A 12577-nucleotide genomic window follows, 5' to 3' on the forward strand; every position below is an offset into this window, starting at 1 on the left:
ATAATGCTAACAGTAATAGGGCTCTCTCTGCTTCCCAAATATTTCTGGAAGCTTGCTGTTTCTTACCATGTCCTCAGCTGCCACCTTGGTCCAAGTCATCATCATCATATTATTATTACCTTAGCCTCCTAACCAGTCCCTCCTCCCCACACCATATAATAGACGGAGGGAGTCTTTGAAAAGGTGAGCTCAAAACTCTCCTGTGCCTTCCCAGCTCATGAAGGCAACATCCTTGCCATGGATTAGGAGGCCCCACTTGCTTTGTCTCCTCGCTACTTCTCAGGCCTCACCTCTAGATATTCTCCCTGGACGCGCAGGCTCAGCGGCCATGGCTCACGGGCCCAGCCGCTCCGCGGCATGTGGGATCTTCCCAGACCGGGGCACGAACACGCGTCCCCTGCATCGGCAGGAGGACTCTCAACCACTGTGCCACCAGGAAAGCCCAGTGTTGTCTTTTAAACACAGTGTTTGGTGTGATGTTACTGGGTGTTTACAATTAGATGCTTTAACAAAGAGCTCTATTTTGTAAAATAGGAAAAGTCTGCTTATCACCATTTCAGATAAACTACATTGATGGCAAAGCCATCCATTTAGGCCATGTAGTCAAGTGTGAAACACTGCCACTAGCTAATGACCACTTACCTTAATCCCAAGAAGTAGAGGGAACAAATTGGTCTATTTAGTACTGAATTTGTCAACCTAAACCTATGAAATGAAAACTGTAATATATAATGATAGACTTTATGATCACTAATGTTTGCAAAGTAAGCAATATTTGAAGAAAAACTATGTCCCACATTTTGCTTGTTGCTGTGCTGGTCAAGACAAAAGGATGCATAGATTAAGTATATTTATTAAATAAATTGTTTAATACCTTTTTTGCTTGGCTTTGTTAGGCTTCCGTATATCTACCATAGGCTTTGAGGAGATTTACAAGAGTAAAGATACCTTCCCGGTTTTCTTTGTGTTAATAATACAAGTGACACAAGATGAGAGTTTAGCTAGACTTTGAAATAGGAGTAAAATTTGGATAGAGAGGAGGAATGTAGAAGGGATGTGGTCCAGGTAGAGCCTTGGACTTGATCAAAGCCTGTGGTCCAGGGATGAGGCCAGCAGCCTGGTTGGAGATAAGGTGGGCTGGGTAGGGTCATGTGGAAGACCTCAAAGGCTAGGATAATGAATTGGTACTTTGTCCTGTTAGCAGTGAGGATCAATGGGCTACTGAGAAAAGTACAAGGATGAGGAATAATACGAGCCTTGGGGATGGCTCATCCTCCTCCCACCTTTGGAAGAGGACCCATAAAGGAGACAGAAGGGAAACACCGAGGGGGTTAAACCCAGGAGGGCAGAGTGCCGTAGAAATCAAAATGGGGGACACCTGGGGGGTGGGGTGGCTGTTACCAAAGTGTGAAATGTTTCAGAGAGTTAAAGGTGAATGAGAAATGAGAAAAGGTTGCTGTTGGATGTGGTTGAGCATTACTGCTGACATTTGGGAGAGCATGGTTTCAGGGCCGCTGTGTTGTGTAGGCCAGACTGCCTAGGGTAAGGAAGAAATGAGTGCTAAGGAAATGTAAGGTAGGGGAGATTGGAAGTTTGGCTGAGAAGGAGGGAGGTGAAGCAGTTCAAAGGGAACTCCCCATGCCTATACCCTAGGAGGGGAAGAATGATATGGTTCCGGGCAGAAAGGCAACTGCTGTAGAAAGGGTCAGAATAAAGGTGTGGAGAAAGAATGGTCGTGGATGTGAAGTCCGTTGGGTGTTAGGGGGCTAAAGGAGGGGTGGCTGTCTTAAGAGTGGAGGAAGTCTTCTGTACTTCTTGGGCTGGAGGGACACAAGACAAAATGGGTATGGTCAGCAGAGAGAAGCAGGCTGGAGCTGGAGGCAAGGGTAGAAGGTGTGGAGGGAGCTTCGGAGCCCCCGGGGGATGCGGGGCGGAAGGGAGATGGGCAGGAATCGAAGGGTTGCAAGGCAGCAGGGGGGTGTCTGTTGGACGGGCGTCTCGCGTTGGGAGCAGAGCTGCGCGTGACCCGTTCTTCCTCACGGCCCTCGGGCCCCCGTGGGAGCCGAGCAGAGAAGCCGTGGTGGTGGCCTCCAGGGGTGACTGGATGCTGGACTTGGCAGGAGCCTGAAGCAGGCAAAGAGCTCTCTTGGTGATGTGGAGGTTCCCACCCCCATCTCTTCTTTTTTTTTTTTTTTTTTTTTTTTTTTTTTTTTTTGCGGTATGCGGGCCTCTCACTGTTGTGGCCTCCCCCGTTGCGGGGCACAGGCTCCGGACGCGCAGGCCCAGCGGCCATGGCTCACGGGCCCAGCCGCTCCGCGGCATATGGGATCCTCCCAGACCGGGGCACGAACCCGCATCCCCTGCATCGGCAGGCGGACTCTCAACCACTGCGCCACCAGGGAGGCCCCCATCTCTTCTTTAAAAAGGATCTCATAAAGCATGTTCAGCCATCCTTTCGTAGATGTCTCATTTTATTTCACAAGAACAGATGGTGAAAGAAGGGTTCCCTTTGCCCACTGGACTCTTGGATTCAATGACACGTGTTAAGAACTAAAGAAGTTCTTAAGGGGCTTCCCTGGTGGTGCAGTGGTTGAGAGTCCGCCTGCCGATGCAGGGGACACGGGTTCGTGCCCCGGTCCGGGAGGATCCCACATGCCATGGAGTGGCTGGGCCCGTGAGCCATGGCCGCTGGGCCTGCGCGTCCGGAGCCTGTGCTCCGCGACGTGAGAGGCCACAACAGTGAGGGGCCCGCGTACCGCAAAAAAAAAAAAAAAAAAAAAATTTGGGCTTCCCTGATTGCGCAGTGGTTGGGGGTCCGCCTGCCGATGCAGGGGACGTGCTGCGGGTTCGTGCCCCGGTCCAGGAGGATCCCACGTGCCGCGGAGCGGCTGGGCCCGTGAGCCATGGCCGCTGGGCCTGCGCGTCCGGAGCCTGTGCTCCGCGACGTGAGAGACCACAACAGTGAGAGGCCCGCGTACCGCGGGGGGGAAAAAAAAAAAAAAAAAAAAAAGCAGCGCGGTTCTTAGTACTTCCGGGAAGGAGCGCGGGGTGCGCAGGCGCCGGTGGCGTTGGGGGCGGGGCTCCGGGTACGAGGCCTCTGGTTGACTCCCTGAGAGGGGGAAGCTCGCCACGGAGCCGGAGGGGAGAAAACGCTAGAAGGTGGACCCCCGAGGTGAGTGCAGACACCTGCCCCCACCCAAGGCCCTTCCCGTCCTCTCTCAGCTGCGCTCTTGACAGGAGAGAATCAGACTGTTTGTGGGCCCGCGTCAAATAGTTACTGGGCAGGGCCCAGGGCAAACCTGTGGCGGGCAGGTAGGACAGAGTGCAGGGCTTGCTCACGGGGTACCCTCTGGCCTGGAAACCAGTGTCCGTGCCCAGCCTGGGAAAGTTCCTCCTGCGGCCCCGCCGGGTAGCAGGCTGGCCCGGCTCCGTTTCCCCGCGCCTAGAGCCACACTCTTCGGGGCAGAAGCTTCACTTGGTTTGGGTTTTTCACAGAGCACCCTGGTCAGAAATGGAGCAGAGAGTGCTGGAGGGCGCTCATTAATCTCCCCGGTGAGCTGCCACGGTTCCGAGGGGGCTCTTTGGCGCAAAGCACAGCTGCCCTACGCTGGAGACTTGCTCCCCGAGATCTGGAGTTACCCCAAAGCTGGTGGTTGACGGAGTCTCATACTCCTTAGAAGCGTGTAACTCTCTGGGTTCTATACTGTGTTCAATTCATCTTGTCTCCAGGAATCCAGAGTTAGTTTATTCCACGCAGCTAGAAGGTGGGGTGTTAGAACCCTAAGCACTTAGGTTTGGAAAATATGATCTTTTCCCCTTAAACCCTGTGTTAGCTTCTCGGAGAGCTCCAGGTTGGTCCCACAGAGGACGACCTTGAACGCTCTTGGAATAGCGCTCTTTTTAATGCTATTTCCCTGGCTGCAGGTTGAGATAAATAGTGCTGTGACAGATAAGACCCAAGGTTAGGGGTTAGTGTTACCCGAGGCTTGGCCTCCACCTGCTGGGTGACCTTGAATATATTCCTTTCCCCCCACTCACTCTGGGGTTGGAACGTGGGCTGATGAGACAGTCTGGCTGCCGGCTGGGGGGGCTCACGGAGGTGTGGGTGAGGCTAACGGAGGTCGCTTCTGGAAAGGGCTTTGGGCTCTTTGCACAGGGAGGCATAATAAACGAGGTCCAGTGAGGAATACAGGTGGGTGCAATTGTTCTTTCAGTCTCATGTCTAGCAGCACCTGAGCTCCAGTCGCGGTACAGAGCTGCACACCCACAGAGGCTGTATAGTCGCTCCCAGTGTCACACAGGCTCTGGGTTTTGTGTCAGTGGACATTTAATTTGATTTATCTTGATCTGGCTTAGGCCGGATGAAGTCAACTAGCCAACAAATCCTCGATTGTTTGTTAGGAACAGAGGCTCAAAGGCAGCTCTCTAACCACTTAATTACCCTCAGTTGCAGGAAAAGCGAAGCTTGGGTTTGAATAGGGTATTTGCATATCTGCACAGCTTTCCTTCTGTTCACTTTCTCCCCAAACTCTCCGAAGGCTCCTACTGTACAGCTCATCGGATTTCAGGAGCCTTTTTTGTTTTTTTTTCCTTTGGCTCAAAAAGGGTGGTTATTAAGAAACCCAAACTTTATTTTTGTTTTAGTTATGTTCTGTGTTTAGTAACTGTTGGGTCTGTCCTGCCATTTTCTTGAATTTTGTTTCTGTCTCTCATATACACATTCTTTTCTTTTAGCATCTGATGCCTCAGACATTAACTGCTATTGAAAGTATTCAATCTTGACCCAGAAAAAGATTAGGTTAAATAACTTTTGTTGCCCTGAGACCATTTCACATCTGTACAAGTAAAGCTGTATCTGGAGCAGGTTTCTGGGAGACTCTATCTTCCCCATAGACTAGAAGAATTCTTTTTATGGTCCTTTCTATAATCAGCAGTACATGGAGAGTGGAAATCACGGACTAACTCCAAACTCAGCCCATTATCTGTTTTATTCCAAACAATGATAGCTATTTTTCAGAGAAAAAGAATCCCCTGGCATTGACTGTCTCTTCTTTCCTGCAATTCTGCCTCTAAGCCTGTACAGATCTTCACCATCTCCCTACACTAGTAAAAACAGTGCTTATAACTCCGTGTCCTGATTTATTGCCCTTTATTCACGATGTGGGGACTACTTCCAACAGTGATTTAGCCTTGTTCCTGACATTACTTTTTGGGTCCCAAGGAGAGGGCCTGTTCTGTTGCTATGTCCCCTGGACATTCTTCTCCTTCAAGCTACTCCAAGCCTTTTCATTCTTTTGGCCACAAAAACATCTGGAAAGAGGAGCCTATAACCATGTCCTCCCTTTTCTCAACTCTCATTCGTTTGTCACTTAATTTTCACTCTGGCTTTTGCCCCTTCCACTTGCCTGGAACTGCTCAGGCAAAAGGTCAGCTAGGACCTCATTACCAATTCGGTGACTTGGTTGGGGTCTGTGAATTCTGGTGGGGAAAGTACTAACCATTAACTGAAATTTAGCATTTCTTTCAGCTATGAGTATAGGGAATAAACCACAGTAGTATTAATAATATCCCTAGATATTTCAATTTCACATTACAGTTATGGTAGATATCATGAAGTGTGGTATCTTTCATTGCTCCTGAGAAATTGCAATGGTTTCTGGACCTACTGCTGGATCTTGTTACTTAATGCGTTAATAAAGAAGCACATATATGACCATAATATAATGTTTTAATATTTCAATAACTGTATTGCAATATAAGTAATTTATCATATATATTGTATTTTATATATTTAACAGTATTATTTTGAGAAGGGGCCCATTGGTTTCACCATACTGCCAAAGAGGCCCGTGGCACAAAAAAAGGGCAAAGAACCCAGTTTTAATCATTAGCTACCTGATTTCTATAGAGTGTTTCTTTTACAATAAGAAGAGACTCCAACTCAAAGTTCTCTTCTCCTTTGCTCCCATGATACCATTCTTTCCCCCCATCATTCTCATTACTTTTTCTTTGACTTTTAGTTCGTCTTTAGTTTATTTCTTACATTTGAGATGTTTCCAGGATTCTATTCTTTCTTCTCACCCTCCCTCCCTCCTTTCTTCCTTCTACAAGTATTTATTGAGTACTTAACCTTAAGTAGCGGACAGTCCTGTGGGGGGCACAGACATTATAATACAACAGTCTTATGTGTGCTACAGGATACTCAGGGATGCTTAAGAGAAAAACCTAAAACAGCCTTGGACGTCAGGAAAGACTTCTTATTGGAGGCACCCTTAAGCGAAGTCGTCCTGGAAGAGCAGGTGGAGTTGGCTAGGCTCCGTGGTGGGAACAGAGTGGTGGCACGGAGGACTGGTTGGGTGATTAAGTTGAGGCTGGAGAGATGAGGAGTGGTCAGATTATGGAGTGCATTTCAAACCATGCTAAGCGTAGCTACCAAGGGGTTTTAAGAGAATTGCATTTTAGGAAGATGGCTCTGACTTGGAGTGAAGAATGGATTGGAGGGGGAAGTGCAGAGTTGGGAGATAAGAGGCTGAGAAAGGCTAACCTTTGCTTTTACTTGAATGCATCTTACGTGTCTATGCCATGTGCATGCTTCTCTTCTTCCTGAGATGCTCTTCCGTGGTGCCCGATGCTCCAGGAGAACTGTGCTCCATCTTCCAGGCAACATCTTCTCCTTAGAGCTCCTTGACTCCCTTGCCCTGTTCTTGGAGGACATTTAGAGGGTTTTTTTTTGTGTGTGTGTGGTACGTGGGCCTCTCACTGTTGTGGCCTCTCCCGTTGTGGAGCACAGGCTCCGGACGCGCAGGCCCAGCGGCCATGGCTCACGGGCCCAGCCACTCTGTGGCATGTGGGATCTTCCCGGACCGGGGCACGAACCCGTGTCCCCTGCATCGGCAGGCAGACTCTCAACCACTGTGCCACCAGGGAAGCCCTAGAGTTATTTTTTATGCATCTGTTTCCTTCCTCTTCTTTGAATTACTTGAGGACAAGGACTGGGCCTTACTCATCTTTATATCTCTAGCACCTAACATATTTCTGGGCCCATAGTAGATTTCTAAATTGAGCCAAATTAAGGAAAAGAAATTTATAGAATTTGTCCACCATCATGTAGCAAAGAGAGCCTATGAAATCCTTCAGAACTATCCACAGAATCGTGAAATTTCAGAGTGAGAAGGTCATCTAGCTTTCCTTTAGCTTTTTAAATATAAGCACTTTGTTTTTGTAGCGAAGGAATCTGCTGGGTTTATACCTCCCCTGACACACTCTGCCACCACCAGCCCATCAGTGGGTTTTGCCAAAATTCAGAAGTGTTTTAATAGGACTTGAGTTTTTTACTTTTGGTAAAATAGATCTTATGATCTTCTTTTGTTTTCAGTGGAAAAGAGAGATTTTTTTCCCCCAGGATGAAAGAGTAGAGAGTAACTAAGTAAAGTGGGCTGAATTTCAGCCAAGGGAAATTGTAGGTTGGAAGCCAGAATATCCAAAAACCTGACCCCATGGTGAAAGGTTTTGTGTGTGGCCCACTCTCTTGGGTGGGGGGTAGAATGCGACGGCAGCCCTAGTTGTAGGCGTTTCCCCACGAAACTGGACAAAGCCCTTGAACTGCCTCAGTAGTTGGCAGAGGTGACCCCTCACATGGCTCGAACCTTGGATTTCAGGTTCTTGATGAAGGTTCTAGAGACAAACAGGGCACAGACTATATATATATTTTCCTGTAGGCACTTGCTCTGTATCCCAGTTTTCCCCCCATAGTCAACATAGAAAAAATATTAATGGTTTAGGTTCATTGCCTTTTATGCAGGCAGCAGCCAGACACCAGGGAAACCTGGGAGTTGGAAAGAACATCATAAAGACTGCAGGTCACTTTTTTAACTTACTGTGTCTGCAGGTCAAGTGGAGAGAGGGCAGCTCGCCGGCAGGGAGGATCATGTAATGGGCTCTTATTCCCTGGCAGGGAGAATGTAGATCAGTATCAGAACCAGGCTTCTCTCCAGTCCTTCCAAAAGCAGGAATAAATGCTGGGTTAACCATTGAAGAGACAAACAAAATAAGAGCTTCTCCTAAAGCCTCTAAAAATAAAACAAACAGATGCTCCTGATGACAAGCTAAGGGACCCCAGTTTACATTTGTCAAATACTTCAATAAAGTTTTCTCGTAGGCCTTAGGCAAAATCTGCCTCAGCCAGATTTTGGCAGAGAAAGTTCATCTAGTTCTTGTCAGGACTCATTGGTAGTGGGAATTTTGTCAAGTTAAGTTGCTGAGCTTTGTGAATCAGAAAAACTGAGAGGCACAGCTTTTGAGGTAGAGAGAAAGAAAGGGATCAAAGAAGTTGTACTTTAAGAAAATCTTGGAATCAGATTGGGCACCTGCAATGGACTGAAGGTTTATGTCCTCTCTCCCCCTCTCTGCCCAAGTTTATATGTTGAAACCCTAATCCCCAGTGTGATGGTATTTGGCGGTGGGCCTTTGGGAGATAATTAGGTCATGAAGGTGGAGCCCTCCTAAGTGGGATTAGTGCCCCTATAAAAAGAGGCTGCAGAGAGCTCTCTCACTCCACCATGTGAAGACAATATGAGAAGTTGGCTGTCCGTAACCTGGAAGAGAGCTCTCACCAGAACCCAGCCATGCTAGCGCTCTGATTTTAAACTTCCAGCCTCCAAAACTGTGAGTGGTACATTTCTGTTGCTTATAAATCACCCAGGCTATGGGACTTTGTTATAGCAATGCAAGTGAACGAAGGCAGCACTGCATGCCTTGCTTTTTTTTTTTTTTTTTTGATTAAGAATATCACTGTATTTATTCTCATACAGGCAATTTTTCTATAACTTAAACATTTTGCTCTCAAAAATAGAAGAACAAAAGATTCCCAAAGCTTAGAACTGGATCACTTGGCCCTTTCTCTTCTTATCTCCTCCGAGTTCAAAATGCTTGCATCTCTTAATGGCCAGCATCCTCTTGGACCTGCAGTTGGGCTCAACACATTCAAGCCTCAGTACGATCTTCTTTGTGGTTTTAGCCTTCTTCCGGAAAATAGGCTTTGTTTGCCCACCATAGCCACTCTGCTTCCGATCATAGCGCCTCTTTCCCTGGGCATACAGGGAATCTTTGCCCTTCTTATACTGGGTCACTTTGTGAGGCTGATGCTTTCCACACTTCTTACAGAAAGTCCTTCGGGTTTTAGGTACATTGACCATCTTTGCAGTAGAGGTGTCTTCACAATGAAAACTGGAAAACCAGAGTCCACGTTCCTGCTTCGTTCTCCTCACGCCTCCATGCCTTGCTTTTGATCACTGTTGAAAACCCAACTTTGCAAAGATATGACTTCATCAAAAGGAATGTAGCTCTATCTAATGATGAAGCTACAAACTAGTCATTGTGTATGAACTATTTTATAGATGTTGCGCTAGTAGTCATTTGCACTAGTATAGATAGATAAATGTTGAGTATGGTGTGGTTTCTTCAAATTTAAAATGTTCTGGAGCATCCCTTGAGTTTGTTGGGACACCTTGTGGTACCTCCCTGCCCAGTTTGGAATTCAGCATTAGAATGGATATGGCAGACTAGAGACATGGTAGAAAACTAGAGCAGAGAAAGTCAGTGCAGGCCAAAGTAATCAACGAGGGCAAAATCTTCAAAGCTTGTCCGCATCTGCCAACTTCACAAAACAGAAGCTCTTGAAGGCAGCGATCTGTGGAACCGTGAAGTATTAGGGCCTGAGGAAGTGGAGGAAAGGTCTGAAGCTGTGCTTAGCCACTAGCTCTGTGTGCCTATTTCAATTTAAATTAATTGAAATGAAATAAGACTAACAATTCAATTCCCTTGTCACCCTAGCCACATTGCAAGTGTTCAATAGCCATGGTGCAGGTAGAGAACATCTCCATCATCACAGAAAGTTCTGCTGGGCAGCCCTGATGGGATCTAAAGAAGGGTCAGCAAACTACACCCCAATGAGCAAATCCAGTCCGCTGCCTATTTTTGTACAGCCCATGAGCTAAGAATGGTTTTTACATTTTAAAATGGTTGAAAAAAAATTGTGGACATTAATTTTCTTTCTTGTTATAACAATTACCTACAGATATCCTTGGTTTTGCCTCTTGACCCATAAAGGCTAAAATATTTACTATCTGAATCTTTCCAGAAAATGTTTGCCAACCACTGATCTAAGACATCTTCTAATTCCAGTTGAGGGAACTGAAGCCCGGAGACAGAAAGTGACTTGGGGCAGATCACACAGCCTGGAAGGACAGTCTGAACTGTGGCTTTTGTTTAACCTGCTCCTTTACTGTGTCCTGGCCTCCTTCCTTCCTAGGGCCTCTGTTGCTCGTCACCCAGAGGATAGAATAATAGGTTCCCTTAATTGCATTGTGAACTAGAAAGGGAGTGACCGACCCCTTGAAGAGACCTGGATCATATTCACTTATGAGCCCATCACAGGGAGGATCAGGAAAATCATCTGCTGGAGCCACATGTTCTCAAAGGAGTTCAAATATAGACATTGGGATTCTCTCCAAATGAGGTCACAGGCACAGAAAGATCCAGATAAAGTAAAAGATGATTGACATATAACTGAAAACTTGTGTTTCTCCTCCAGACCATACTGCTTGTGGTGATCTATGAATTAATATTAAAAAATTAGCTTATGGTTAGTGCCAGTTGCATTGCATTATATCAGTGTTGCAAGTTAAAGGCATTAATTTGTCAGACACAACCATTTAGAATAGACTGCATTTTAAAAATAACCCTGCCGATCATTTCTTCATTTTAATTTTTGTTGTAAGAATATACTAAAATCCCCTCCCCCAAGTGAAAGTGGCTTGAATGACCTTGAACTTAAATGATGACGTGTTTAAACATCTAGCCCAAATTCCCTGCAGAATAGCTGGGTTACAGGAAAGAGTTGCAGTACAACCTACAGTTGATCCTCGTTATTCATAGCTCTGTATTTGCGAATTCACCTACTGGCTAAAATCTATTTATAACCCCTAAATCAATAATTATAGTACTTTCACAGTCATTTGTGGACATGCACAGAGTGGTGAAAAATTTGAGTCACCCAACGCACAGATTTCTAGCTGAGACTGAACAAGGCCACGCTCTGCCTTCTGGTTTCAGCTCTCGTACTGTGAACAAGTTTCCTTCTCGTGGTCTGTTTAGTGCCACATTTCCCACATTTTGGTGCTTTTTCTTGGTGATTTTACTGTTTAAAATGGTCCCCTAGTGTAGTGTTGAAGTGATGTCTAGTGTTGCTAAGTGCAAGAAGGCTGTGATTGTGACTTAAATACATGTGTTAGAGAATCTTCATTCAGGCATGAGCTATAAGGCTGTTGGCCGTGAGTTCAGTGTTAACAAATCAACAATATATATTTTTTTGTGTGGTATATGGGCCTCTCACTGTTGTGGCCTCTCGTGTTGTGGAGCACAGGCTCAGGACACACAGGCTCAGCGGCCATGGCTCACAGGCCCAGCCACTCCGCGGCATGTGGGATCTTCCCGGACCGGGGCACGAATCCGTGTCCCCTGCATCGGCAGGCGGACTCTCAACCACTGTGCCACCAGGGAAGCCCAACAATATATATTGAATGAGGTGTCTTTAAGCAGAAACACACATAAAACAAGGTTCTGTATTGATTAGTTGATAACCGGTTGATGCTGTGATCAGAGGCTCTCAGGAACCTAACTTTGCATTTCCCCTAGGAGCAATGGTCCAGTAATTTTACAGACTGTAACTACCGCAAATAATGAGTATCAACTAACATTTGTAACACACAAGATCTTGTAAACCCTTCACTGTGCCTCTTTCTGGGCATCTCACCTGATCTGGCCTTAGGGTCCAGTAATACCTATACAGACTGCCCTCTTCACAGGGATGCCTAGATCTCCCTTCTCAAAATGACAGGGATTCCTGGCCATTGTAATTGGGAATTCTTAAAGCCAATTTGCTGTATCATCTCATGGAAGTTGCTTATTCTCTCTGAGCCCCAGTCAGGTACTAAAATGAGACTCATAGGACGGACTTAATCTCTAGGCAGATCTGGTGGAAGGTCAGGGTGATCGTGAAGATCCCTTTGGCTGTGCTATAACCATATAGGTTTGGATCTTTTCCTGGGTTTTATTCTCCACCTGGAAATTCCAGTGTGCTCCAGATAGGAGTGGATTTGTTGAATCTGTGGTAGGTTAATTGATGTGAAGTTTTAGTAAGACTTGCTTGGTTCTTGGGGAAACCAGGATTATAAGAAAAGAATATCGAAAGGGAAGGAGATCATAAGGTAGTCCGTCTGTTGATTGTTCAGGGTTTCTTTAGAATTCAACAGGTAGATGTCTGGTGGGACCATCACTGTGTGCTTCAGGTTGATTGAGCAACTGAGCAGAGACTAAGGCTTTGATGATGTGTGCTAAGAAGGTTTCTTTCTTTCTTTTTTAAATCATTCTTTCTTTTTTAAAGGGAGAAAAGGTTCCTTGAGGTTGCCGAGAGCACTGAGGTTTCTTTCTGAGCTCTTTGGAACATATACGAGAAATGGAGCTTGAACATTTCTCCCTATTTGGAAGTCTTGCTGGAGTCTGCTCTGTCATAACGAAC

General features: G+C 46.3%; 1 protein-coding gene across 1 annotated transcript; it reads right to left on the bottom strand.

Moving 5' to 3' along the window:
* Positions 1-8759: 8759 nt before the first annotated feature.
* Positions 8760-9265, bottom strand: LOC309813417 (large ribosomal subunit protein eL42). Its single transcript, XM_082638280.1, has one exon. It carries the CDS (start codon positions 9192-9194, stop codon positions 8874-8876), a length of 321 nt encoding a protein of 106 aa, XP_082494406.1. The 5' UTR covers positions 9195-9265; the 3' UTR covers positions 8760-8873.
* Positions 9266-12577: the final 3312 nt, after the last annotated feature.

Source organism: Mesoplodon mirus (assembly GCF_964341445.2).
Source record: "Mesoplodon mirus genome assembly, chromosome: 12".
Lineage (NCBI taxonomy): Eukaryota > Metazoa > Chordata > Mammalia > Artiodactyla > Ziphiidae > Mesoplodon > Mesoplodon mirus.

Excerpts from the sequence above, each read along its gene's own strand:
- LOC309813417 (XM_082638280.1), bottom strand. The coding sequence starts at position 9,194 with ATGGTCAATGTACCTAAAACCCGAAGGACTTTCTGTAAGAAGTGTGGA.